The following is a 27,928-nucleotide window of genomic DNA, read 5'->3' as shown; positions in this document are numbered from 1 at the left end:
GATTTTAATATTTATGTATCATTTCTGACAGTGTACAATATTTTCAGTATTTAACAGATTCCATTAAACGTGTTTCTTCTTTGTTTAGCTTTAGGTTTAGTGATTGGCGTAGGACACAACTACAGGTTTTTGCTTACACTTATTTTGAAGGATGTACATACATATACGTAGGTATATTTGCACCTTTTTTAAATATTTTTTCTGTTGTTTTGTTTCACTTTAGCTAATTATGGAAATTGTTGCATACACTTACATAAATAGATGTATACATATAAATATTCAAACTCATTTCAACTTTTATAGTAATAATATAAATATATATGTATATATATATACGTATATGTATATAGCAATTTCATTTATATATGTATATATGTGTGTGTGTGTGTGTTTTTGCTCAACATGATTATAGAATTCTTAGCATTTCCTTTTCGTATGTAGCATATTGTAAACATTTATAATTTCTTAGTTTTGTCTTGAATTTCATTATTTTTATAATATCTGCAAATATATATTTATATATATTATATTATGTGTATGTGTGTGTGTGTGATTTTGTAATGTTTGCTGGTCTATGAGGTTATAGCGCTTAACGTGTGTGTGTGTGTGTTTCTGTGTGTGAATGCGTGTTGCGATGGCGCCTTATAACGCCCCAAATGGATCGAGTGGAACATTTTTATTGCCTCCATTCTGCGTCGCCTGCGTGGGTTGCATAATGCCCGTCGTTGGCCCCGCCGCATTACTGTGCGGCGCGCCCATCATCGTCGGTTGCCCCCCAGTCAAAGGGGCTGCCTGTGCCAGCATATTCGGCTGCTGACCCATCACCGGAATGCCCTATAATAATCAAAATATATAATTAGTATATTTCAAAATAATACGTTTTGATTTTTTATTTTATTTTCATATCCAAAATTCCAAATCATGCAGGAGTTGGAGGATTACGTGAACGACTTAAAAGAGACGCCAAAGGGCTACATCAGTTCGGGGGGATAGAGAGAGAGAGATAGAGAGAGAGAGTTGTGGGTTAACAAGTAGTTGGCTTTTAGAGATTGGCCGCCGTAAGCTACTTACATACATATATGTATATACACATATATGTGTATGGTTTTTTTAAACTTGGGACAGGCTGCGTTAGTGAGCTCTACATAGGTATACGATTTCAACATTGTAAAAAAATGAAAATAAAACTCAGTGGAAAAACTCGCTACAATATATAATACTTAAAATTCAAAACTTCATTACCTAATAGAACTTAAAAACCGTGAATTTTAAAAAATGGCCAAGAGAGAAAGAGAGAGAGAGGGAGATGCCTACAGAAAGGGCAGGTAGATATATAAGTGGGTACCATAACCGGAAAAATAGAGCACGGAGCAGCCGTTCTTAAAGCTCAGTGCATAGACAGAAGTCAGCGTAATTAGACTCGATAGTGATAGTGAAGTAGTAGGCAAAAATCAAAATTAAAAAAAAAACAATACATATATATATATATATATATATATATATATATATATATATATATATATATATATATATATATATATATATATTATATATTAACACAAACATAATCAAAAATAAAGTACATATATAGTTTTAATAAAATGAAAATAAATAATAGCAACTCATAGAACACATTAAGTACAAACATTTATTTTATATTTGATTATGTTTTTATCAAAGTTTGTTTTGTTTTTGTAGTACGTTGGATTTGTTGTTTTTCTGTTTGATACAATTTTTTTTTTGTTTGTTTGCATCATTCTTATTCTTACCTGCATATAATTTGGCATTACAGGATAACTAGCATGTATATACGGATGATTGATTGTGATTGGCGCAGGACTTACGGTCATGCCATGTGCCTTTATATACATATTTATACATAAATATATATATGTGTAAATGCACATTCAGTGTGTGTGTATATATTGAATATATATATATATAACACAAACATACAGACAGCATTAACACAGGCGCATCGTGAGTTTTTGTCAAATTTTTAGGTGGTGTAATTTTATTATATTATTATTGTCATTTTATTTTTTGTTATTTTTGATATGTTTCAATAATGCGGTACGCGTTGGATAGTTGAAATATATAAAGCAACATAAAATAAAGAAAAGAAAGTGATAGTTTATATATATGTATGAATATATATTTATAATGTTTTATTAATACAAAAAAAAAAAGGAAAAAAAAGAAAACGGGATAAATACAATTATGTTTATGCACGAGTACGAGTATTATACGGAATTTGTGAGTAATTGGCCTGCATGTGTAGGATAGCTGAATCAAGTAGCCGCTTGTTTTATTTTTGCTTTTGTTTAATCAGTACCTACACTGAAGAGGTGTGCCAGAACAGTTAGCCCTAGTGCTAGGTGTAGTTATTGTTGTCGCTGTGTGGTTTGCGATGCAGTGTTTAAATGGGAGACCTTAACCAATGTATCATATATGCATTATAATAGAGAGAGAAAAGAAAGAAGCGTTAAATAAACTTACAACTTGCAACAATTTGGTTTTATTCCTAGTTCGCTTTATACCAATTCAAGCTGATATGTATATATGTATGTATAAAGATAAAAAATGTCCACAACATCTAAATAAATTTGTTTGAGGTTAATCTTAGGCGCAAGTCAGAAAAATGTCCATACAGATCAAGACAATAAATAAATAAACCAAGTAGCTGTAGTTGTTAGGAAAATGCTAGGTGCAATTCGAAAAAAAATCATGTTCAAAAAGATAAATAAATATAAAAAAAAATAAAATAAAATTTTAACAATAATGATAAGAGAACTCGTATTTGTTATGGATTGTGAGCCTAAACTGCTGTTTGACACAATCTTATGAATCTTATATGGCTAAGATATGCTGAATATAACTGTTTGCAATTGTCTCGAGAATTCTATCTTTCTTTTTTACTTTAAGGGCACAAATAGTCTATATATTGTTTTATAGCTCTCCCCAATCTGCAGTTTATGTTATTGTCTTATACAATTGATGTTTTTGTTGTTCTTGTTGTATTTAGTGGAGTTACGTTTGAGTTGAGAGAGAAAGCGAGAGAGAGAGAAAGAGTAGAGAGTTAGCTGTGGTCAAAACTCACCATTGGACGATAGCCAGCACCAGTTGTAGCCGCCATTGGTTGTGGTGTCCAATTAGCACCTGGTTTCGCTGTATTTTTGGGGGAATTCCATTGCACGGGTCTATGAGATATAATGTTGTAAGAGAGTAATGGTATATAGAGAGACGAAATCAATGAAACTGTTTGTTTTTGAATTCGATTTTCTAATTACGTTTCTAAAGGAATTTTCGAATTAATCGAAACCAAATGGACTATGGGGCGGGAGTTGGTTATGTACATAAATGGAACATGAATATATATGGTTATGGATATGATGGTGGTTAGGGTTACGCGCGATTATGGACAATTCCAGATAGAAAATTAACAATTATTCCAAATATTTTCCCTTGTCATGAATTTAGGTCAAAAGAAGTGTCTGCAAAATTCTACGTAAATTAGTCGACATCTCATCTGCCCTTGTAGAAGGTATTTTCATTTTGTCATGAAATGTATCCCGTTTAGAAGGAGACATCTCCCACGTCAGCCGAGTTGATATAGCCACAGCCGTCAGTCCTTCTGACCGTCTGTCTGCGTTTCTATTCGAACTAGTCTTCTTACTTTTAAAGCGACCGCAGCGATTGATTGAAACTTTGCAACATGTAGCAGCTGACAGTATCGGTCGAGAAGTAGGTTCTTGTATGTTCACTATACTCAAGGATATAAACTCTTTAGCGCGTCAAAAATATCCTTATTATCGCGTCTTTTGCTCTATTTGAAATTCTATACATAAATATATATATATAGTATAAATTTAATCAATTTAATATATATAAAGAGGAAAAAAACTGTGCTCATTTATTTGATTACAGTTGACCTTTATCTGCAACTGCCCATATAGAGGATAGGGCTGCAGTTGAGTTTAACCAATGTTGTACACGGGTTATTTGGGTTGTATTATTCAGGTTCTTATTTTTGGGTCTTAAGTTATTCGTCTTTGTAAAAAAAGAATAAACTTCTTGAAGTTTAAGTCTTCAGGCTGCTTTTTATACCCTGAACCCATTAAAAAAAGGGTATAAGGGTATATTGTATTTGTGCAAAATCCAAATGTATGTAACAGGCAGAAGGAAGCATCTCCGACCCCATAAAGTATATATGTATATTCTTGATCAGCACCAATAGCCGAGTCGATCTAGCCATGTCCGTCTGTCTGTCTGTCTGTCTGTCCGTCCGTTCGTCCGTATGTATGAACGCAAGGATCTCAGAACCTATAAGAGCTAGAGACTTGAATTAGAAATATGTATATGTAGGTGCTCCTAGTGCCTGCGCAGATCGAATTTGTTTCCGATAACTTACTCCGTTTATTCTGTTTTTTTCGACAATTTTGGTAAATAATAAGAGCTAGAGTTACCAAACTTCTTAAATAGAATATATATATTCATTTAATGTTGGAAGAAGAGAGTTCAGGGTATCCCCTAGTCTGGAGCTCCTGGAGCTTTGTTTGATGAAAAGTGTTTTGAGATGATATCGTAATGAGTTTCTCAGGCTTTTGTCACACATACAAACACAAACAAACGCACTCACGCACATTATTTGTTGGGTTTCTTGACGATTTTACTCACTTTGCACTTGCCGTTTTATTTATATTTAAATTATCAACTAGTGACATTAGTGAACTGTCCAGATCGCCGGTTATTATCTTGCCAGTGCCAGCTGGTTGTTGTTGTTGCTGTTGCTGCTGCTGCTGTTGTTGTAACAGTGGTTGCTGTGTGTTCTGTTGTTGTTGTTGTTGGAGTGTCAGAGCCGGATTGCTGCTATTGTAGCCCTGATACGCAGCACCTGCGGCGACAACATTTATTTGATTGCTGTTGTTGCTGTTGGCTGTGGCCGGTTTTAGAACATCGCCCAAAGCATCGAAGCCTTTTTTATCGTGTTGACACACACACATATATATATATATATATATATATATATATGATATATTTTGTTGATGTTGTTGTTGTTGTGAGATATAGCCAGTGCACCGTTTGAGGCAGACATTTACACAAAGAGACATACACAGTTGTGGGTTTTTATATGTATAGAGCATATGATAAATGCAAGCCCACAAGAAATTTTAATGAGTTTTTCGATTTGTTTTTCCGTTTTTAAAATTTTGCCCGTTTTTGCAATAGTTTATATATTTATTGTTTGTTTTTTTTATTGCGAACACACATACATATAAATATGTATAAGAAAAATTGAATTTTTAATGGATTTGTGCCACCAACATTAACGTATTGTAAACATGAAACAATGTTTTTTTTTGTTTTTTTATGTTACGTACAAAGAACATAAAAAGGAGAAAAGAGAAAAAATACATTGACAAAATAAATGTTGTGAATACTTCTTTTTTTCTGTATAATGTTAAGTGCTTTAAATGTTTAATTTGAAATTTGTTAATTGTTTTCAATTTCATATAAATGTCATATTACAGGAAGATTTATGCGACAGTAGGAATTGTTAATAAATATGTATATAATTAGTAAAGCAAGTTATAAAGCAGGTAATATAATATACAGGTGCAAATATCAATTGATTATATACTTTAATTAGAAGCAAAAGAGCTAAAAGACTTAGCTTTAAGCCTTGAAATCACATTTTACTAGAATAAAAACATTTACAAAACCCAAACTATCCACAGACTTCTATAATATATTAACACAACTTTAACTCTTATACCAAGACAAAGTACTTCACTTTATTTTTACTATAACAGACCTCGTCAAGATCTAAACAAAGTGCCTAAGTATAATATTGTTTTTTAGTATTTCAGTTTGCATTTCTCTTTTGAATAGTTATATGAAATTGTTACCTTTAAGCTTATTTCTTTTCTTTCCAAATTTTTAAACTTAATTCAACATACATCAGACAACACAATCAAGACACAATCACGCAATTTTTTTTTAACATTTAAATGATATTGATAAATAATATAAATATTGATAGTTATATTAATAATATTTACAAAAGCAAAAAGGAAATAAACTGACAATAAATCAAAATGTACACAAAATAATTGAAGACGAGATTTACATAAATACTTAAGCTTTTAAGGAGATTTCTCTAGTGATATACTCAAGCACTTATGTTAAGTCTTTTACAAATACTTTCCAAGTGCCAATAAAGCTATGATTGAACAAATGAATGCATTCAGAAATATAAAGTAGTTTTGAAGAAATAAAATGAATGCATTCAGAAATAGCATGTTGTTTTGCACAAATGAAATGAATGCATTTAGAAATAATAACTACTTGCAAGTAGTTCACTTTGAAAGTTGTTGCAAATGCAGCTTATATATTTGAAAGTTTTTGAAAATGACATCAGGTTAACTGAATTAACTTCCAAATATAAAGCAAATAATAATATTAGCATGAGTGTACCAAATGCTTCTGTTCATTCCTTAATGAGTTGAAAGTTTCTTCCATTTACAACATTCGTAAATACTCGGTTTGAAATGCATTTGTGCAAGACTCAATAAATGAAGTGAAGACAGACTTTTGTACAGATTATGCGATCTGTAGATGGTTGGTTGGTTGGGTGTCTTGAACTGTATGGGCGTGTGTTTGTGTAAGTGTGTCTCAGCAGAACTAAAAGCACAATCAAATGAGGCCAATATTGACGATTAAAACTTTGTACAAAAACAAAGCACGCAACGTAAAATTGGGTTCTGCGTTCTTTGAGTTACATTTTGCTCTCGAAAGTTCACCTGTGGAGAATTGTGGCATCGTGGAAGTTGATAATAAGACCAGCTCTTGCTGGTGTTGTTGTTGTTGGTATTGTTGCTGCGCATGGAGCTGTTGCTGTTGTTGCATATAAAAAAAGGCGGCTTGTTGTTGTTGCGGCTGCTGTGCCTCCATATAATGACCACTGGGTTGCATATCATCAAAAAAGGGATTTGGCAATACGGCTGACGACGACGACGCGGCTGATGTCATTCAACACAAATATATTTGCAAGGATTTTATTGGGGGTAGCCATAAAAAAAATAAATTAAATTATAATTTTAACTAAATTAAATCGTAGAAACAAAATTACGCACAAAATTCAAAATTTTGGTTGAAAAATGTGTAGAATTGAGTTTCACGCATACAGCAAAAGTATCATGAGTCTGGAAACTTAAAACCAGGTTTACTATATGGGTTTGTTGTCTAGCCTTTTTTGGGTTCTGCTCACATTGTGTACAATATAAAAGACTGTGGACTGTGTTTATTATATAGTTAGTTAGTACAACATGCCAAACAGATTAGCAATTAATATATATGTATATTATAGAAAATTGAAGAAAAATACATTTAAGTTCGTTAAAAAGTTCAAGTTAAGAGCACCGCGCCATATACATATGAATATATAAACGAGACTTTAGCCCATCCCCAAAAATTATAACTTTCTTTTATAAACATTAAGTTGCATTACAATTGTTAATGTGTTAATGAGAAAAATTATCTGGATGTTATTTAATTGTTTTATGTTTTGAATGCTTTTTTTTTGGAACACTTACCTGCTGGTTCCGTATTACCAAAAACAGACGTAAAATTACTATCGGAAACGAATGCATTTGTAGCAGCAGCGGAGGAAACTGTAGAGCCATTGAAACCTATTTTATGGTTTTTTTTAGGGAGTTTGTTGATTGGATTTTCATGTGTGTTTGTGTGTGTGATGTATCGGGTCATGTTGTAGGTTGTTTTGTTTTTTTTTTGTTTTTTTTTCGTTGGTGTGGAGAAAGAATACCAGTGATGAAAATGAAGAGCAACAATACATTAGAGAAGAAATTGAAAAATAAATAAATAAAAACTTACAAAATTATATGAAATACATAATATACAAAATAAAGATAATTAACATTTTATGTTATTTATGATGGGGAAATATATGTGCATCAAAAGATTGTGCTTAAAGACGGCCAGAGAGAAATAGATTGGACGGAGTGCGCGCCTTTTGGATAATATAAATTTCTGGGTCTGAGACAGCTACAAGACACAACATGGGTAATACAGATATACATATAGATATAGACTTATACAATAAAAAACAACACTTAAGCAACTAACTGGAAAGCACGTAACGAACTAATCTCAATTGAAAATATTAATTAATTAAATCAAAAAAAATCATAGCATGCTACCGTTATTATGCATCCATAAATTACTGGCATTTAGTGCAGCACCTGTTGCTCCGGCGGCAGCTGCCGCATTGCCGCCACTATTGCCACTGGCCTCAAACATGTCAGCGAACGGATTGCCCAACTGCAGCAAATCATCGGATGCCTTTGTGGCATGCGCCTGTGGCGCACCTGCTGCAGCAGCAGCGGGCTGTGCCGACGCGGCACCAAACAGATCAACTATCGGCTGACCAGCCTGTGAGGCTGGCGGTGACGATAGGAATGGATTTGTTAGTGCAGCGCTAGCGCCAGCAGCACCGCTACTGGTAGGCGACGATACCTTGGACTGATGTTGGGCATGTGAGTGGGAAAATGGGGAAGAATACAACAAAATAGATTGTTTAGATCGCGATCAATTAAAATCAATAAAATGCACTTGGCATTCGCACTCACCTTGTACTGATTCATGGCCGCCTCCTCTTCGGCGAGCACCTGTGCCTTTAGCTGCTCATCAATGCCGTTGCTGGTATCAAATTTACTGGATGCGGCTGCAGTTCCAAATGCCGAACTAGTTGAAGAGAGTGCAGAGACAGCGGATTTAACATTCGTGCGTTGATAGCTGCGCCAACAAATCAAATGCAACCAAAAGCACGTGACAAAAACATATGCAAAATCATAGAGAGAATAAAGGAGTAAAAGAAAAAATAAATTAATTAAAACAGAAGCAGTAAAAATATATTCGGAATGCCAAAGATTGAAAACTCTTGCAAACCGACTCGAACTAAATCGTATCTGTATAGGCTATACAAATCAAATTCAAATAATCTCTCCTACTACATTACGCAACAAACTAACAAATGCCTCTGCGAGAGTATACAAAATGAAAAGCTAAACTAAACAGTTAATAAAGTAAGCGAAATATGATGTATTATAAAAAAATAAATAGCTAAAAACTGCAACACACCTAGATGATTGTGTGGGCGTATTGGCTGCGGAGACCTTGCGTCCCTCTAACGTAGCCAAATGCTGCTCCAAAGCATCCAGCAAAGAGCTGGGCGCCTTTGTCAAGTCGGGTATATCGCCCTTGTCAATGCCTACGTTCTGCAATTAAATTAATTGTTTATTTTCAATATATTTATGATGATTCTTTGCTATATATATATACCTCAGCAACCTTCAGGAATTCCCCGACACGATCCATGCGCACCAAAAACTTTTTATATAAATCTAGAGCATCGCGTGCATGTTTCTTGTTCATATCGAAGTATTTCTCCAGTAAATTTATAATGCCATCATTATAGCAAGCAAACAGACGAATCAAGTCACGAAACAGCAGCATGAAGCTCATATTGATGACACCTGTTGAAGGTGGATTAAGAAATTAGGGATTTATGTCAAGATATAGTAAATTATACATACCATTAGTCAAATCATTGGACTGGCAATCAAACTCCAGAAGTCCATCCAATTGTGCCTGCAAAACGGGCAAAGTCTTCAAGAGTTTCTCCGCGTTCATATTACGCAACGAGCCCTCCTCTTTACTAAAGACCACAATATATACAAATCCATCAATTAATGGTAATCGTTATATAAATATAGCTTTCCAACTTACCCGCGCTTCACTTTGCAAAAATCGAAAGCCATGGCGCGATAGGAGAGCGATTTCTCATTCAAATACTTGGCATAGCGTCTTATAAATGGCGACATATCATAACCTATTGTACATTATAATTATAGGGTATTATTAGGCAAATAATCAGGAATTAAATCAGACACATTTAATATACGCCAGTCGGACAGTCAATTTCGAGGGCCAAATATAGACTAGGGATATGTTGGTTAAGTTAAATTAGTTAGTCAAATTTTCTTTTTGTATTTGTAGGAAATGGTTTTTGGTTTTAGTTTACAGCCATGGCCACAAAAGTTAGTGTACAATATGTATTTGTTGTTGTTGTTGGTAACCCAATAACCGTTAGGAAAATTCTGTTTTTGAAACAAATACTCACCCATTCTGCCACCCGGAATGCCCATGCCACCATCTGCAGTATAGGTTCATAATTCGCATTTGCATATATTATTTATAATTTTTTGTTTATATATGTATTAGGAATGAATTTCAAAAGTTATTAATAATTAGATTTATTTTATGTGTTTGTTTGTGTGTGTTTGTGTTTGTGTTTGTGTAAGTGCAAGCAGCGCAATTCAGTTTACATTTGAGGTACAAAATATTATTGAAATGTTATCATTAGAACGAATACACAAATGAATAAGCCAAACGCAATTCGCAGCATTCACATGTGATGATTCGAATAAAATGAGTGAAAATAGAAAGAGAAGAGAAGAAAAGATGGTATGCCATGTAATATTCAATTTTAAATATAGTTAAGTAGTTAATTATTGTTTTGTTTGTTGATAGCGTGAGTAAATGTTAGAAAGCATCAAATCACGGATCATTATTTTTGTGTCCCTTAAAGGCTCTTCTTTTATGTTTTGTTTTTTGTTTGTGAAATTCAATCGGTTATACCTTGCACAGTTCCTTTGTCCAGAAAGGAGCTGAGATTGAACGTTGAATTGCTTGATGCGAGATATTGCATAAAACGCTGCAAAAAGAGAGCAAAACAAGTTTATGCTGATTAACAACAAAGTTTAAATTATAACAAGTTAAAATTAAAAATATATAAATATTAGGGTTTTATTAATTGTTTAAGGAAAACATTTATATTCAAGATGCTTTGTTTTTACCGTTTACAATATAGAATAATTTATAAATAAAATACAATTTTGACAAAGTTATGAGATCAATGTAGAATTTATTTATGTTGCGCGTTTTGCACTTATTTTGACTCCCACATTGGATGAAATTTAAATTTCGAAAGTTATAAATAGAAAACAATTTTAACATTTTATTAGGAATGAAATATACATTTTAAACACATAATTTTGAGATGTTGAATCTGCATCTAGAGCTCAAATCATAAAAAAAAATACCATTAAGCACGAACACCAATTAAGATTTAACAGAGTTATCTCAGTTTAAAGTTAAGAGAGTATTTTATATAAATATGGAAACATTACGTTCCTTTTTGAAATGTTATGGGAATCATATTGAGTATACAAAGTACACAAGTCGCTAAGCGCCAACTGAAATCGTGTACTCGAGAATAGCTGCTGGTAGGGGTCCCAATTTAAGACCAAGCCGCAAGCGGAAACAAAGAAAGCTTTGCAATTTCGTCGCCAAAAAAATGTGTAGAAGAGGAAACCAGGCAACACTCAAACAAAAAAAAAAAAGATAACATAAAGAACTTAGCAGCACGCAAGTTCAAAAAATAAGCAAATCTACCAAAAAAAAAAAACCGAATAAAATATAAATGAAATAGAATAAAATAAAAAAAAATACAAAGCGACAACGAACGTGACCTTTTTATAGTATAAACGCAACGCCCCACAATTACGGCTGGCGCAAACGAAAAGTGAAATGAATAAAAGTAAAAGTTTTAAGCGCAAGACACCCCATTCCCCCCCCCCCCCCCGCCACCCACCCCCTATCTATATGCTTAGAAAGAGAGAGAGAGAGAGAGAGACATTTAAGGTGCTATTTTGTTCTAGGGGGTATACAAACCTCATTGCCGTATGCCATCAAATGATGTGTAGTTATCAGCGATTTATAGACGACCACCCAGTTGGCGTTCTGTGAACGTTCGATAAGTAAATTGGCCAAGTGGGGTATCGAGACATTCGGTTCGTTTGTGCAGTGCACCAGATCTGCAAGAGGAGCAAAAGAAAATATGTGTATATAAATAAGTAAAAAATTATTCAATGCAATAATAAGTACAGTGGAAGCTCTGCTTGCAAACAGCTCACTTGGTCGTTTATCTACTTTAAGTGAAACATTTTCATAAAATATAGTTTTTGGTACTCTTTTTTAATCATTTCTGATCTTGTGCCGGAGGACGCGCGTACTCCGAAAGCTTCCGAATTCCGCAGGTGCTATCGACATCAACTTTTAAATTTCAAATGTTAACCTGGCTTAAACACATTTATTTATGCAATTCCTGTTTTTCCTGATCTTTAATTTTATTTTTTCAAATCTCTCTGCGAACATGTTGCTTGTCGTTTGTGGGCGTCCGTTAAAGAGAACTTTCACTGTATTTTAATTCATATGGTGTTATCATCTTGTAGCCGACTTATACGGCCTATTGTTCATTGTTGTTCTTGTCGTTCTTATGTTCTGCACATATGACTTTAAATGTCGCCCCAAGAGACTCGCAGTGCATTTAAATTGTGATAAGCTTTTATGTCTGGGGTGACATATTGAAATGAAATGCATAAGCTAAATACAATATATGGCAATATACTATATATAATGGATATTATATAAGTATCATTATTTTGTTTCCGACCGCTTGTTATCGACATTTAAAGAGGGGCGTTTGCTTACATATGGCCCAAGCAGCTGATTTGAGACCGACTCGCAATGCACTCGCTGATTGTTTACACACACACATATATATATATATATATATATATATATATATATATATACACATACACACACACCGCACACACAGAAACAATATGAATCATTTTATTCAATTCAATAATTTATATTCGTGCGCATGTGTGTGCATTAATTGAAATATATTAAACCATATGGTAATATCAATATTTACTCGTTTATTTAACGCTTGAAGACAAGTTGCGATTGATTTTCCAAAGCAATTATTACAATTTACTCTTTTATTTATTATATTTACTCTATAATAGATTATTACAAAGTTTCATTAGCCTACCTAATAAATAGTTATGTATACAATAAGCTAAATTCTAAGTAAAAGTAAAGGATATATTCGAGTGTGTGTAAATACTTTTTAGGAGCTTGAGATGCTTGGGCACAGGGTATACAAATTTAAAACTTACTGACCCAAATCCAATTGATTGGCTTTAAGAACCAGAGCATGTTCATTTAAACTTGTTGTGCATGGAAAATATTTTGTTTAAAATTTAAGCCTACTTTCCTCAAATATTTTCTGCTCACTTATTTTATATACCAAAATTCCATAACATACTGCTGCTGCATTACTGCTAAATGGAATATTATTCGCCATTCAATTTACATTAATAGTAACTCCACAGGAAACCGTGCTAGGCATTTTTTCAGAACCTAATTACCTGCGAAACCCTTGTTTCATCTTCTCCGTTTCTACGAATTTCCAACTGGATTCATTCAGTTCTATATTTAGTTATTGGCAAATGAAAACGGTTGAAAAGGTAAAGAAGAGAAATAAATCGTATTTTTTTACATTCTACCTGATATGGCAAAATGTAATCTGAGAACAGGTTTTGTTTTTTTTTTTTAATGTTTCTTTCTCAATTTCTAAATTGTAGCTTATTTCCGTTTTTAATGACCAACTTTTGATTGACCTTAGTTTTAATTCAAACTTCGGACTTGTGTAGAGAATAGTTTATTTTATAATAAGAAAAGTATGCTGATCAGTGATCAGGATCAGCGATCATAGAGTTAGATCTGGAAAAAAATAAAATCTAATCGTAGAACAACTTTGTACTATAGTATTTAAAGAATAAAACTAAATATTATTTTAATTTTTGCATGAACATAAATACCAACCCAACCCAAAACAATATTTAAACCATCAAAAAAGGTAAATCCTTAAGAACAAGAAGCTTCCCATACAATTATGCTAGTGATCTACATACTTCGCTTAAAGGGCAACAATTCTCGTTGGGTCAACGTGGCCACTCTTTTGTTTGGAACTGAAGCATGACGCGGGCACACTTGACGCATATGTAATGACCGCAAGCCTTAACTTGAGTTATTTTTATTCTCTTAATTGCAACAACAAACTCACACATACATACACACATTTATAAGCGCATACAAGTAAATCTATGCTCAATATGGGACCGATTCAAGTAAATCCCATGCAAACACATATGCATGAAAATGAATGCATGTGTGTATATGGTGGTTTATGTACGGTACAAGTTATTAACAAAAATTTCTCATGAGTCATTTCGCGCATAAGTTGCAAACGTGCCAAAGCGGCAAACTTAAATAAGAAACAGGTCAAAGCAAACACTGACAACGGCAGCAACAGCAAAAATGCCAAAATCCAATAAGAAGACACACAAAAGATCACGTTGCTTAGCCAATCAGAAATTCAATATAAAACATAGACGAGCCTAATTTTTGTTGTAGCCTTTATTGTTGTTGTTGTACACAACTTGTGCATAAATTTAAAAGGCAATGACACCGTTGAAACGGCACATAGCTTAACAACAACAAAAAATATATCAAATGCTGTTACACACACACACACACACACACACACACGCAGGCATACTGTCATTGTAAATCTTACACACGTGCAGCCGTGAGAAAGTGACGTAACATTAGAAAGAGAGGCCTACAGCACTGAGAGCGAATGACGAAGCAGCCAAAAGGAAAGACCGCAAACAGCAGCTGAGGCGAGGCAGCAGGTGCATTGCAAAAACTATATATATATATATCGAGTGGGCGTAAATGAGGAGAGCGGAGCGTCTGCTGTGAGTTACTAAGCACAGTTAGACATGCACAAAATGATAAAAGTTTACAGTAATTGGAATAGCGACACAGGCATGATAAAAGAAGAAAACCCAGCCCTGGGCCCTAAGACAAACACGCTCACACACACACGCACGTATATTATACGTATGTTACAGAAAAATCACACAAAAATGTACAATAAAAAACTGCCGCCAAGCAGGTGGAGGAGGGCAAAGTGCTTCTCTGTGTAATTCAATGAATGGCAAAATATTTGACAAGACGACAAATTTGTTCATGCATATACCAAGCATGTCTGCGCCAGCTAACCGTTAATTTCCAAACTTTGTTCGCTTTTGTTTGCATATTTAGTCTAAGTTTTGTGGGTTTTCTTCGTTTTGCATTGCACTTACAGTCCAAATGCTTCTTCTTCGGCCCAATGCATTCTTCAGTTGTGGCCTTGCACACAGATTTGGCGAGTCCTTGGCCAGCAAGGCTGTGACGGGCAGCCAACAGCCTGTCGTTGATTGTTTGACCAGCCATAGTCATGATGAAGCTGTTTTTGTTGTTGCTGCTTTCACTTAATTTACACTAGTTATATTTCCAATCTAATTTGATTATGTGCTGCAAAGAATGGACCAAAAAGCACACACACACACACACTGTGACACAGGCCAGTACACGCACTCACACAGACACACTCAGCAGAGGCTGAGAGACGTATTGATATTGATTAGTTGTTGTGGCAAATATTAAACGAAAAAAACACGACTAGCTGGTGCCACACAAACTATTCATCAGTTGCAGCTGCTGCACAATTCGATTTAACGTCGCGTTTAATGCGCTCTTTAACCGGTGCGTAACGCTGTAACGCGATCTTTAATTCTCTATTTTTTTCTTTTTGCCACAAATCGATAATGGCGACCAGCACTTTTGCAGCCGATAAGAATAATGAGCGCTGGTATGTCGATGATTTTTTGTGAGTGAGATATGAGTCCTATCGATATTTTAAGTGCTTAGCATATGCGATATTGCCTTACTAGAGGTATTCCTTAATTTGGTTGTTAGCTTTATGATATGTACAAGCTTTTGTTAGTTGGTTGGTTGCAAATTTTCTTATACAATGTTCTTGTGACTTTAAATTACAGTTTGAGTTAATAATAAAAGTTGAGCTGTATGTCATAATATAGAGTTAATACAAAAATTATTCCGATAGAATATAATCACCAGATGGAAGGTCACACTCTGTGAAGCTGTGGGTGCGATATATATGCCTAACGATATACGATAATAATATTATTTCTATCGCTACAGAGCAGCAAAAATAAAAAAATAAAGGAAACAATAATATAAATTGAAAAACCGACTCCAGAGCTCACAACTTGTCTATCTGTCAGTTCCTGAAAGCCACAATCAACCAGGATAGGACGCTTAGCTGCAGCAGATGTGAACGCTTGCGCTTCCAAAGCGCCAACCACAAAACGCACAACAGCAACTGGTTCAACTACTCTCAAAACAGACTCACCCACAAAACAGCCCAAGGATGAATGCACTGCGTCAGTTCTACATGGATATACCCATAGTCACCCGGGCCTATACCACGGTCTGCGTGCTCACAACGCTTGCGGTGGTTAGTCCTTTGCAAATAATTTGCAGATCGGCGCTGACGTGTACCCTGAATCTGATATTTGTTCTCTATCTTTTCTTGCCAGCACTTGGATCTGGTGTCGCCGCTGCAGCTGTACTTTAATCCCACATTGATAGTGCGAAAATTTCAAATTTGGCGTCTGGCCACCACATTCCTATACTTCGGCACCATTGGCATTAGTTTCTTTTTTAATATGGTATTCACATATCGCTATTGCCGCATGCTGGAGGATGGCTCATTCCGCGGTCGCAGCTCCGATTTCGTGATGATGTTCGTATTTGGCGGCGTGCTAATGACCTTCTTTGGCATCTTTGTCAACCTGTTGTTCCTCGGCCAGGCATTTACGTTAATGCTGGTCTATGTGTGGTCCAGACGAAATCCTATGGTGCCCATGAACTTTTTCGGCGTGCTCAACTTTCAGGCATGTGCTTTAAAAACATTGCTATTTCATTGAAATATTGTATAATTTGTATCTATCTTGCTGTCCGCGTGCAACAGGCGCCATATCTGCCTTGGGTGCTGCTATGCTGTTCTATGATTTTGGGCAACACCGTTTGGGTGGACATCATTGGCATGGGCGTTGGCCACATCTACTATGTGTTGGAAGATGTTTATCCGCAGCTGTCCAACGGCTTTCGACTGATCAAGACGCCATATTTTCTGTAAGCTACAAAGTGGTTCTGTTCGGGCCTGGTCATATATAGCCCAAATCTAAAACTCATTTAATTTGTATTTTGCAGTAAGAGGATTTTCAACGAGCACATCGAACGCAATTTTCAAGCACCTGCAGAGGATCGTCCTGGCGGCTTTATGTGGGGCGGCGAGGGACAGCCGCTAGAACCAGAGCCAGAGCACAATCAAGCCCAGGACGCAGGGGAGCAACCGCCAGCGGCAGCTCAATAACAAACACAATTATGTGTACCAAGTTGTTGATACATTTTTTATTATGCGCCCTAACAAAGACACGAAATTTGAAAGAGACGACGAAAATGTTAAGTTAAGACCCCTCCGCCACCTTTCACTTGGTGCTTGGTAAGATAAGGTACATATTGAGAAAAATATAGAGAAAGAAGGGGAGAGCTCAGCCATTCAACGGAGCGATGTGGCGTGCAATAGTTAGCCAAAGTTAATTCAAGTGTATGTATTTATTACTGGTTGATTTTTTGATTCTGTAGCGGCAAGTTCTGTACTCAGTTGTACAATTATTACAATTGGCCTTAAGTTTTCCCTTCTATGTAGATTCAGCACATGTGATTAATTATATATGTATATGTATATATATATATATAAATATATATATATAAACAATAAAAAAATATGTGGAATTGTAAAGTTAGTGGCGCCATCTGTTTATTTTATTTAATACCAAGAGCCGGCAATTCTGTGCCATATTTTGTTGTCGGCTGCCATACATGTATGAACATAAATTTACTAGCATCACGCACGGACGTCGGACGAGAATGTGACCAAGTCTGGCAGCGCCGCGCTACATGCAGGTGGCTATAAAAGTCGGTTTGTTTTGAATTTACTAACAAGGGAAACTGGAAATAAACAATTTGATTTTACTTCATATTTGTATTACATTGAAATTTAATTTAATATCTAACTGGCCAAGTTGTGCCAGTTTTTGTTATTAGCTGACAACACGGATCTGGCAACTACCTAGCCAGATGTTGCCATACAAAAATGTCTGCGTTCCGGATTAAGTCTGGCAGCGCTGTTCAAGCGCGTGCGGCCATACATTTATTGCCAGATAACAAGCATAACAAAAATGGAGTCGCGAAATAATGAATTCCTGAATTGGGTAATTTTACAATTGGTTTTTAATGAAATTGTTCTTAACCATATGAAGCATATTCCAGGAGACAAGCGGAACTAAACGTCCGCGTAGGATACGAAAAATCGAACGGGAGTGGTTACCAAACGATGTCCGATTGCTAATTCACCTGGTTGAGCAGCGCAAAGTCCTGTGGGATCCCAGCAAATCAAACCACAAAGATAGCAAGTTGCGGGAGAACACATTTCAATCTATTGCCAAAACGCTGGATCGCACAACGCCCGACTGCAAGGCCAAGTGGGATAATCTGCGTAACCAATACAGAAGCTACCAGGCCAAGGCGAATCATAACATTGAAGTCAAATGGCAATACTTTGAATCTTTAAGTTTTCTGCAAAATGTCTGCGAGCCTCGCAAGTCCAAAGGCAATTCGGTAGGTTAGCACACTTATATGTATATAAATGGTGCTATATAGGAGAACTCTTTTAACTAAATTCCAGATAAACCTTGGTTTGAATGACAGCAATGATACAATATCTATCAAACGTCCCCTTTCACAGAGCCATATGCATTTCATGGATGATTTGGACACCTGCTCTAGTTCGTTTTCCACGTCCACGCATGGAGTTAAGACCAAAGAGGAGCTGAACAAATCGCCAGAGGTGAATGATCGCAGCAAATCGGATAAAACAGATTCTCCGCCCGAGACAAATCATAATCATAATTCCCCCCAAATTTTTGGCGATTTTGTGGCAGATCAAATGCGCCAGCTTAAACCACAAATAGCTGATCAACTAAAGAGAAATATTTTGAAACTAGTTGTCGATGCATTAGATAAAGATAAATAAATGTATGCCTTAAATATATGTTTAAATAATATGTCCAGATATAAGATTCGGTATTTTAAGTTTTTATAATTTTCACTTGTGCTTTAATACTTTCAACATACAATTTGCAAGATTTAACACTTTGGTTAAAGGTATTATAAAACATTGAACAAGTTTAAATATATGTAGCGCAACAATTTTATAATTCAGCGTACCAAATCCTCGGGATTAAACATGCCTCGTGCACGTCGTAAAATAGAGTCCTTACTGGCATCGTAGGGATGATCCTTTGATGGGATTTCAAGAACTGCTGGCACTGGCGAGGTGTGTGCATCGATTATGTGACGAATAAGTTCGGCATATGTTTGATTTATCAAGATGATGTCGATGTCATCGCGTTTTAAGAAACGCTTAAAGCAATCTTCAATTTCGCTCACTGCGGTATTTTTATCAACGACCATAAAATTCGGATGACGATTTTTATTGATTTCACCAATACCTCCAAGAAGAAATCCCACACAAGTGTCCTCGTCCCCTATAACAGAGATCAACTTTCCTTTGATTGCCGAATGCAAAGCCATTGTACTTCTGTTACGTTTAATTTTCTGTTACGTTAATTGCGTGTTACGTTTAATCAGTGCTTTGTCTTACACCAAGTAAAATGTCAGCTGACGAAAGTCACGAGACTACAATATAAATACACCCAAAATCGCCTTAACAGACAAAAGTACACTATCAAATGCCCTTACAGAAATGTGGCTCACGCATGCATATGCATATGTATGCTAAGCTCGTAATTTGTAAGTTCGGTGCAACTTTATTTAATATTGCTGCTTAGTAAGCGGTGTATACGAGACTCTCGTAACGAGAGTAAAATGAGCTGTTAACGCAAAAAGAATTATCGATAACTGGCGCAAATATGAACAGTGTTAACGCATAGAGTCGTCTGTTAATGCGGCACAGCGTTGCCACATTTAGGTGCACACTTTTGAGTACAATAGCAGTAACATAAAGAATCGTCGAGCCGGAAAAATAGAAGCATAAATAAACTTTAAAATGGATGTTGACGCTGCACAAAAGAAATGGGAGCTGGAAAATAATATACAAACGTTGCCCAGCTGCGATGATATTTTTCGTTATGATGCCGAACAACAGCGCCAGATAATTGACGCCAAGCCCTGGGAGAAAGATCCACATTACTTTAAGGACATTAAAATATCGGCTCTCGCACTGCTCAAGATGGTCATGCACGCTCGCTCCGGTGGCACATTGGAAATTATGGGCCTAATGTTGGGCAAAGTGGAGGACAACACAATGGTAATTAGAATATTCACCAGTTCCCACTGTCCAACTGTCCGACTGTCCGACTGTTACAGCATGAAATAAATTTAATTGCAGATTGTGATGGACGCATTTGCGCTTCCCGTTGAGGGCACTGAGACGCGCGTTAATGCCCAGGCACAGGCCTATGAGTACATGACCGCCTATATGGAGGCAGCCAAAGAAGTTGGACGGTTGGAGCACGCCGTTGGCTGGTATCACAGCCACCCAGGCTATGGCTGCTGGTTGTCGGGGATCGATGTGTCCACCCAGATGCTCAATCAGACCTACCAGGAGCCATTCGTAGCCATTGTCGTGGATCCGGTGCGCACCGTCTCCGCTGGCAAGGTATGCCTCGGTGCATTCCGCACATATCCAAAGGGCTACAAGCCACCAAATGAGGAGCCATCCGAATATCAAACGATACCGCTAAACAAGATTGAGGATTTTGGAGTTCATTGCAAGCAATACTATCCGCTGGAAATAAGCTATTTTAAGTCCGATTTGGATCGCAAACTGCTCGATTCACTGTGGAACAAGTATTGGGTGAATACGTTGGGCAGCTCCGGTCTCCTAACTAATACCGAGTACACGACCGGCCAAATCATGGACTTGTCTGAGAAGCTGGAACAAAGTGAAAACTTTTTAGGTCGCGGTACATACACTTGGTTCTTTTCAATTTTTTCATTTGTATTTTATAATAGCAATTCGCTTTACAGGCACTGATGTCAATGAGAAGCGATCCGAGGATAAACTGTCCAAGGCAACGCGCGACTGCAGCCGCTCCACAATTGAGCTCATACACGGCCTGATGGCACAAATTGTCAAGGACAAGCTCTTCAACAAAGTGGGCCTGGGCAAATAGGCTGGATTGAAAGCTTAGCCTTTTGTAATTGTCAGAAATGACATTGTATTCATATAAATATATAATATAAATCTCCAATTGGGGCATTTTCCATGATAAATGCAGCCTTATTTGCCACATCGATCATGATTTGTATGTTGTCTGTATCAATGTAGATGTGGGCGTGGCAGTTGTCCCACCGCCAAAATGAATCCTTGTTACCGCATAAGCCACAAGTGAATTATTAACGCTCCGAATTGTTTGCCCAATCGATGCCATCCAGCGGGGAGCGAGGTAACAGGAGAGGCCCCTAATTAAGTGCGCTGTCACGCGCCAGGCCCTGTGTGTGCGTGGGTGTATTTGTGTATGTATGCATGCATGTGTTATCTATGTGGCAGCTAATATAAATAACGTCCTTAACGCTTTACCGTTGTCATCAACTGTCAACATTTGTTTTTGTGCTCCGCATAAATTCCACTAGTAAAAGTGTTTTGTGATTTGTTATGTGGTGCTTTTCCAAAGAATTCTTTAAACGAATATAACATTTCATAGCATTCCTGTAAATATATGTGCATGCAGGTATAATTTTATGTCGCTTGGAAAACGCAAATTAAAATTTCAGCGGAAAACTGAAAATGTGTAATGTCCAAATTCTATCTTTCAATTAAAATTGTCCATAACCCTATTACATTCAATTTTCATATAGGTAATTTAACATTTTTAAAAATTATTTTAACTTTAAATATGTCTTCATTCCGAAGCGTTACCATATTACTTAAAATGTTAAGGAGTTGGGCTTAAAAATATATATCAGGAATAGGCTTAACCGTTTCGCGCCATTTTAATTATAGTGCTGGTAAACATATAACAAAACTGCATCCACAATATCGTTAGCTTCCAAAAGGGTTGCATAACTCCGATCTTTTTTGTTTTACTTAAATCATTAACTATGAAATGCTATGTCAAATGGTTAACACTGCATTCGCCGCCTCAGCTATAAACGAAATCAGCGTCTACCAATTAATTCATGCGCACGCTGCGCAAGCACAGGCAGAGGAGAGACGAGCAGCCGACTGGAAATCAACCGGCATGTGGAAGAGTCAGAGCATGTGCCGGCTACCAAAGACGCTGATTAAACAGAGTTGCCATATCTTCCGCAGATGCAACAGGTTATTGCTGCTAATTATCAATTTTAATAACCTTAAAGAAAAAACATGGGTATAATAAAGTTATAGACATGAGAAAAATTAAAAATAGTTTTGCACATTTGTACGATAGAATAAATGATTTAACTAACTTCCATAATTCATGTACTTATTGTATTTATAAGAGGGACAGAGCGAGGAGAGAGAAGACTAACCCATAAGTCAGTATACTTATTCGGAATAGCTGATAAATTGTTTCACTATGTGCTATATATATGCAACAAGCAGCATTTAGACAGCCTCGAGCTGATTAAGTGCACATATGCTGTTTGCCCCTCTTCTCTGTCAGCCTGTGTGCTCGATCTCCGAGTCTTAAGAAACTAGAGAGTTCGAATTGGAATGCAATTTATCGTATATTGACTTCTAGACAAAGTCATAGAGGACATCTCAAAGGTTTTGAAAGACAAATATTTGTGTGTAGATCCTTGTCTCCTGTACGCAGGATATAAACTTTCGTCATTTTGGACTGTCTAAATGCCAAAGGAACACACCACCCAACGTATCTCAACCCCTTAACCAAATATTGAAAAGATAAGAATGCAAAGAACGCATTATGTGCGTGTGAGTTATTGTTATTTAAGCCATAAAATCGAGGAAGGATACTTCACTGTGGATACTTTATCGACTAAGTAAGCGTCAATTGGCATCAACGAGGAGCAATGACATGTAATGAAACACTGTCAACGACGAGTCGAGTGAGTCAAGGGAATGGGCATCGCTGCTGACAGCCGAAGAGGGAACGCGTTTGGCCCGAAAGGGTTACGAATGGGTCGAGCGAACGGTACGAAATGCTCAGCAGGCATCTGGCTATAAAAGTCCTGGCCAGCGAAAGCAGGCGCTTCATTCGCAGGACGAAAACGCACGAGGTACGACGCACAATTACATATTTTATTTGGCAAAGGAAAAAAAGAAAAAAAAACACAAAAGCAACAACGAAAACATCCTCGGGCAAAGAAGCCGGTCGCATAGAAAAGAGAAGCCTGTGAAAATTAAATTACGGATTTCAGGATACATTTTGTTCAGGCCATAAATAAATAATGCCACTGGGAAATGAGCGGAAAACTACAAGCCATTAAAAATTGAGAGGGATCAGAATTTCAAATTTATATAAAGCGCCCACCTGTTGCTCCTTTAAAGCAGAACAGAACATTAAGTAAGTGAAAATGTGTGAAAATTAAATAGAAAATTAATTTTAGGTTAAGCTTAAAAAATCGAGATGTAGATAAAATGACAAACAATCTTAAATTTAATTATTTCAAAACACTTCAGTTTTAAAAATAAATTTTCTTCGACTTCAATAACTGATAACTAACTTAATATATTTGCACAAAATTAGCATACAAATATTATGCGGGCAGTGAAGTTAATTCTTGTACACTGTTCACAAAGTGAAACCGAGTATATTAACTTGTGCATGTGTCGTGTCCCCCTTATACACTCTTAGTCACGAACAAGAATTTCGACGAACCTAACCTGAATTTACAATGCGAACAGAGTATTGCACAGTCGGATAAAACCGGCATGCTTTGCGAGCTTTTCCAGCAATTTTATTCAATTATTATACTCTTAAATTATAGCATCTTCGTTTTGTTTTCCCAAAGTGATTAAAGACTATAATCCCATATATTATTTTTTAAGGCACAATAAAATCTGCTGAATCATGTATGGAATGTTGTATGAGAGTGTGCAGCACTATGTGCAGAAGGAGTACGGCATGGAGGTTTGGAAGAAGGTTTGTCGCATTGTCGACTGCAAGCACAATACCTTTAAAACGCATCAGATATATCCGGACAAGCTGATGCCGGATATTGCCGCAGCGCTTTCCGCCTTTGACTTTTGCATGAATTTCTTTGGCAAATGTTTCGTGCGCTTCTTCAGTAACTTTGGCTATGACAAGATGATACGCTCGACGGGTCGCTATTTTTGCGATTTCCTGCAGTCCATTGACAACATTCATCTGATCATGCGCTTCACATACCCGAAGATGAAGTCGCCGAGCATGCAGCTGACCAGCATGGACGACAGTGGAGCGATTATATTATATCGTAGTGGACGTACGGGCATGTCGAAGTACCTCATTGGCCAGATGACAGAGGTGGCCAGGGAGTTCTATGGGTTGGAGATCAAGGCCTATGTGGTCGAGAGCCAGAATGATATTTCCGGCGGCACCGCGGGACCCATAAAGCTGACAGATGGTCCTCTCACGGTTATAGTCAAATATCGGCTGGACTTTGATAATCGCGAGTACATGGCGAAGCGTGTCAACACTGCGGCGCATCCGTCACAGCTGAAGATGCCCACAGTCAATTTGAATGTGTTCCTGGAGCTGTTTCCCTTCACCTTTGTGCTCAATCATGAAATGAAAATAACGCATGCGGGCGAGAAAATTGTCGAGACCTGGATCATGCATAATCCAGGCGCCAATCCTAAGGAGTTCATCGGCACGCACATCTTGGATCTCTTTTACTGTCGTCGGCCCAAGGACACCACCATCAACTGGGAAACTTTGATACAGATGCGCGCGGTCCTCTTTGAGTTTGAGCTCATACGCACTGGCCACAATCGGGCTGCTTATGATGCTGTAATCAACATGGACTTTGAGAACTATGATGACATGCTGCTCAACGAGGCCCAGAATGTGGCGTTGGCCAAGGCCAAGGAATTAACTGAGAAGAATGCGGATAATCCGGATGAGGAGCCCAGCGAGGAGGAAATCGATCCAGCTACCGGCGAACGTCGTGCTTCACAGGGCCTGCGCTCTATTCTGCTCAAGGGTCAGATGTTCTATATCAAGGATGTGGACTCGCTGATCTTTCTGTGCAGCCCCTTGATTGAGAATCTGGACGAGTTGCATGGTATCGGCTTGTACCTGAATGATCTCAATCCACATGGCCTGAGCCGTGAGCTGGTCATGGCAGGCTGGCAGCATTGCTCCAAGCTAGAAATGATGTTTGAGAAGGAGGAGCAGCGATCCGATGAGCTGGAAAAGTCCTTGCAGTTGGCCGATTCCTGGAAGCGCCAAGGAGATGATCTACTGTACTCCATGATACCACGACCCATTGCGGAACGTATGCGCATGGGTCATGAGCACGTCTGCCAGAGCTTTGAAGAAGTTTCCGTCATTTTCATGGAGGTCATGAATATCTACGACAGCGGTTCAACCAACGTACAGGAAGCCATGCAGGCTGTCAACGCCTTAAACAAGGTGTTCTCTGCGCTGGACGAGGAGATCATATCGCCATTTGTCTATAAGGTAGAAACCGTGGGCATGGTCTATATGGCAGTGTCCGGAGCGCCGGATATCAATCCTCTGCATGCCGAGCACGCCTGCGACTTGGCAATGCGAGTCATCAAGAAGGTGAAGTCCCAACATTTGCCAGATGTGGCTATTCGCGTCGGCATCAACTCTGGTCCCGTGGTGGCGGGGGTGGTTGGTCTAAAGGTGCCGCGGTACTGCCTCTTTGGGGATACTGTGAACACGGCCTCGCGCATGGAGAGCAGCTGCGATCCGTGGAAGATACAATTGTCCACCTATACGGCCGAGAAAGTGCGAGATGTGGGCTACAAGGTTGAGTCACGCGGTACAGTTCAGGTCAAAGGTAAAGGTGAAATGGAAACCTACTGGCTGCTTGGAGGCCCACAAGATTGAAGATTTGAAATATGCTCATTATTATATACTATTGTAATCCTCTATTATGTGCACTTGTAGTCTTCAAAGAATCAGCACACTGTACTCGTGAGTTTTCTGAATCGCATTAAATTTGAATATTCTTCTTTTGTGCTGTGTTTCTAATAATTGGGAGTTAAATATAACAAATTATCTACGTAGCTTTAAGATAGTGATGTCTGGTCCAGGACTTGAACCTGCCTCAACTTTGTTTTGCTACTTTGTTGCACAAATATTAAATTAGACATATCTATTGATATAGATATAGCTTGAAGTAGACTAGTAATAAACTAGAGTATATGCATTCTTTTCAAATCTTTTAATTGTGAGCTTCAGAGTTTATTATAATCAAATGGTTGGTAAAATAAAAGCTGCAAACTATTTCTTACATTTCATATTATAGTTAGTGTAATATGCCAAATTTTGCGAAGTTTTGATTCCTAGAGTTATACTTTTATGTTTTGTAAGGAAAACTATCTCAAGGTATATTTGAGCTACTTAATTATTGTTCCCTATTGGACCCTGTTTTTCCTGTTAAAAGAAGGGTAAATTAGACTTCAATAATTTTAAAGAAATACGTACGTAATATTAGCTTTTACAATATTCTTTTTTTTTACTGATTTCACAAACTGGTTGTCATCCTTCGCACAGCCCGCTTATGATGCTTTGATGAACTCGATTGCTATCATTAGGTGCCATAAAACGTAATGGGTCGACGTCCGTGTTCGTAACATAGCCGCAACGTACTGTCGCTGAACCGTACTCACAGACATGCCGTACCCATCCGAATATCATTTTTAATAACTTTTATGAGCTGTTCGCGTGTCAAGGTCTGCCCGTAGACACGGACTCTGTAGCTCATCATAAGAGCATAGCATACTTTCTGGCGAATTTAAGTGGCAATTGTGGCCACCCATCCCCCTGGGATGTGCCTTGGGATGTGCCACTGCAATTAAATTAAGACATTCTGCGTGACCAAAGGGGAGCCCAAAGTCGCACGTACTATTTAAGCTTTGTTAAGTCAATTAACTTCCGTTGCCGGTTCGAATTTCGAAAGGCCCGAGTTGAGTTGTTTGCGTGTATATATATCAAAATAATATTTTCGAGGAAATTCTTTCTGTACATAATTCATAGTTGCCTTTCATTAATAGCATTTTGAGTAGCTTTTAAACGTTCGCAATTTGACATCTCTGGCCCCTTCAGCCTTTATTTTAACTGAATATAGCTCGAATCGCTTAAGGTCCCATCCAGACTTATCAACATCATCTGTTCGACTATACAAATGTTGTCCCATAAAATTGCTTAGCGTTTATCCTCAAATCCTTTTTGGGTAAAAGATGCGTTTGCTGTCAAGGCTTTGGTTTACCCAATGACAAAAATCCCCATTAAATTGCTTTAAAACACAACTCGAAATGCGTAAGGACATAACAAATACTTACGCAAAAACACACACACACTCATACATACGCATGTGTTCTGTGTTTTATAGGTATGCGTAAAATGTCAAAGTATTAAACACAGCAGCAGGACCCAAAGCGAACCCACAGAGGGCAAAGGCAAAGACTTCAAAAATGATTCATTTCATGAACTGTGAGAAAATAGCACAGGGCTAAGCGCTTAAGGAACTGGAGCTGGTATGAGAGAACTAGTTCACATAGAAGGTTTTAATAGCCTTGTCGGTAAGCCAGCTTTAGTTGAGCTTGTTTCCTATGAAACATGAAATTTTTTGATAATTTAAAAATTACTTAATCTTCAGCAGTAAGCACTTATGTATCTTCACGTAATACTGTTAGTAGGGAATTGTTTTTTAGGGACAAGTTACAGCCTAGGGCTTTTATAAATGTTTAATTTAGTTTAAAATGTTATTTGTCCTTAATGTGTTTAACATAGAACATAAATCAATT

General features: G+C 37.2%; 6 protein-coding genes across 22 annotated transcripts; 4 read left to right on the top strand and 2 right to left on the bottom strand.

Annotated features, from left to right (window-relative positions):
• Positions 1–334: 334 nt before the first annotated feature.
• Positions 335–15,961, bottom strand: LOC115761766 (phosphatidylinositol-binding clathrin assembly protein LAP). 15 transcript variants are annotated; one of them, XM_030703684.1, is made up of 16 exons: positions 15,150–15,961; positions 11,815–11,957; positions 10,720–10,795; positions 10,202–10,234; positions 9,808–9,910; positions 9,615–9,736; positions 9,361–9,554; positions 9,160–9,296; positions 8,649–8,763; positions 8,220–8,541; positions 7,596–7,691; positions 6,783–7,022; positions 4,678–4,975; positions 3,101–3,200; positions 1,770–1,859; positions 335–834 (listed from the first exon to the last, which is right to left on the bottom strand). In XM_030703684.1, exons 1-16 carry the CDS (start codon positions 15,283–15,285, stop codon positions 643–645), a joined length of 2,397 nt encoding a protein of 798 aa, XP_030559544.1. In that variant the 5' UTR covers positions 15,286–15,961; the 3' UTR covers positions 335–642. The 15 variants fall into 15 exon arrangements, with proteins under 15 accessions (XP_030559544.1, XP_030559539.1, XP_030559542.1 ...); XM_030703679.1 differs by having other exon boundaries at positions 8,649–8,814; positions 15,150–15,959; XM_030703682.1 differs by having other exon boundaries at positions 8,262–8,541; positions 8,649–8,814; positions 15,150–15,959.
• Positions 15,962–16,050: 89 nt separating this feature from the next.
• On the top strand, positions 16,051–17,646 carry LOC115761767 (derlin-2). Its single transcript, XM_030703696.1, has 4 exons — positions 16,051–16,366; positions 16,449–16,805; positions 16,883–17,046; positions 17,125–17,646. Exons 1-4 carry the CDS (start codon positions 16,280–16,282, stop codon positions 17,285–17,287), a joined length of 771 nt encoding a protein of 256 aa, XP_030559556.1. The 5' UTR covers positions 16,051–16,279; the 3' UTR covers positions 17,288–17,646.
• Positions 17,647–17,993: 347 nt separating this feature from the next.
• Positions 17,994–19,034, top strand: LOC115761340. The gene is made up of 3 exons (XM_030703079.1): positions 17,994–18,188; positions 18,247–18,594; positions 18,662–19,034. Exons 1-3 carry the CDS (start codon positions 18,156–18,158, stop codon positions 19,007–19,009), a joined length of 729 nt encoding a protein of 242 aa, XP_030558939.1. The 5' UTR covers positions 17,994–18,155; the 3' UTR covers positions 19,010–19,034.
• A 58-nt stretch (positions 19,035–19,092) lies between these two features.
• LOC115761341 (V-type proton ATPase subunit F 1-like) lies at positions 19,093–19,856 on the bottom strand. The gene has a single exon (XM_030703080.1). The coding sequence runs from the start codon at positions 19,567–19,569 to the stop codon at positions 19,195–19,197; it is 375 nt and encodes a 124-aa protein (XP_030558940.1). The 5' UTR covers positions 19,570–19,856; the 3' UTR covers positions 19,093–19,194.
• Positions 19,857–19,965: 109 nt separating this feature from the next.
• Positions 19,966–21,274, top strand: LOC115761339 (COP9 signalosome complex subunit 5). Of its 3 annotated transcripts, none has more exons than XM_030703077.1 (3): positions 19,966–20,305; positions 20,387–20,960; positions 21,028–21,274. In XM_030703077.1, exons 1-3 carry the CDS (start codon positions 20,045–20,047, stop codon positions 21,171–21,173), a joined length of 981 nt encoding a protein of 326 aa, XP_030558937.1. In that variant the 5' UTR covers positions 19,966–20,044; the 3' UTR covers positions 21,174–21,274. The 3 variants fall into 3 exon arrangements, with proteins under 3 accessions (XP_030558937.1, XP_030558938.1, XP_030558936.1); XM_030703078.1 differs by having other exon boundaries at positions 19,967–20,305; positions 20,387–20,957; XM_030703076.1 differs by having other exon boundaries at positions 19,967–20,305; positions 20,387–20,963; positions 21,028–21,272.
• A 2,743-nt stretch (positions 21,275–24,017) lies between these two features.
• Positions 24,018–26,021, top strand: LOC115761562 (soluble guanylate cyclase 89Da). Its single transcript, XM_030703347.1, has one exon. It carries the CDS (start codon positions 24,018–24,020, stop codon positions 26,004–26,006), a length of 1,989 nt encoding a protein of 662 aa, XP_030559207.1. The 3' UTR covers positions 26,007–26,021.
• The last annotated feature ends 1,907 nt before the right edge of the window (positions 26,022–27,928 follow it).

The sequence above is a fragment of the Drosophila novamexicana genome, unplaced genomic scaffold, assembly GCF_003285875.2.
Source record: "Drosophila novamexicana strain 15010-1031.04,08,12 unplaced genomic scaffold, DnovRS2.1 tig00000485-arrow-pilon, whole genome shotgun sequence".
Classification (NCBI taxonomy): Eukaryota; Metazoa; Arthropoda; class Insecta; order Diptera; family Drosophilidae; genus Drosophila; species Drosophila novamexicana.
This window is presented reverse-complemented; position numbering and strand designations above follow the sequence as displayed.

Excerpts from the sequence above, each read along its gene's own strand:
- LOC115761766 (XM_030703679.1), bottom strand. The coding sequence starts at position 15,285 with ATGACTATGGCTGGTCAAACAATCAACGACAGGCTGTTGGCTGCCCGT. Across the intron at positions 10,235-10,719 it reads GGACAAAGGAACTGTGCAAG|ATGGTGGCATGGGCATTCCG; the intron begins GTATAACCGATT and ends CCTATACTGCAG. Across the intron at positions 8,815-9,159 it reads ACGCCCACACAATCATCTAG|CTATCAACGCACGAATGTTA; the intron begins GTGTGTTGCAGT and ends TTGTTGGCGCAG.
- LOC115761767 (XM_030703696.1), top strand. The coding sequence starts at position 16,280 with ATGAATGCACTGCGTCAGTTCTACATGGATATACCCATAGTCACCCGG. Across the intron at positions 16,806-16,882 it reads TCGGCGTGCTCAACTTTCAG|GCGCCATATCTGCCTTGGGT; the intron begins GCATGTGCTTTA and ends CGCGTGCAACAG. Across the intron at positions 17,047-17,124 it reads ATCAAGACGCCATATTTTCT|TAAGAGGATTTTCAACGAGC; the intron begins GTAAGCTACAAA and ends TGTATTTTGCAG.
- LOC115761340 (XM_030703079.1), top strand. The coding sequence starts at position 18,156 with ATGGAGTCGCGAAATAATGAATTCCTGAATTGG. Across the intron at positions 18,189-18,246 it reads ATAATGAATTCCTGAATTGG|GAGACAAGCGGAACTAAACG; the intron begins GTAATTTTACAA and ends AGCATATTCCAG. Across the intron at positions 18,595-18,661 it reads GCAAGTCCAAAGGCAATTCG|ATAAACCTTGGTTTGAATGA; the intron begins GTAGGTTAGCAC and ends ACTAAATTCCAG.
- LOC115761341 (XM_030703080.1), bottom strand. The coding sequence starts at position 19,569 with ATGGCTTTGCATTCGGCAATCAAAGGAAAGTTGATCTCTGTTATAGGG.
- LOC115761339 (XM_030703076.1), top strand. The coding sequence starts at position 20,045 with ATGGATGTTGACGCTGCACAAAAGAAATGGGAGCTGGAAAATAATATA. Across the intron at positions 20,306-20,386 it reads AAGTGGAGGACAACACAATG|ATTGTGATGGACGCATTTGC; the intron begins GTAATTAGAATA and ends ATTTAATTGCAG. Across the intron at positions 20,964-21,027 it reads TGAAAACTTTTTAGGTCGCG|GCACTGATGTCAATGAGAAG; the intron begins GTACATACACTT and ends TTCGCTTTACAG.
- LOC115761562 (XM_030703347.1), top strand. The coding sequence starts at position 24,018 with ATGTATGGAATGTTGTATGAGAGTGTGCAGCACTATGTGCAGAAGGAG.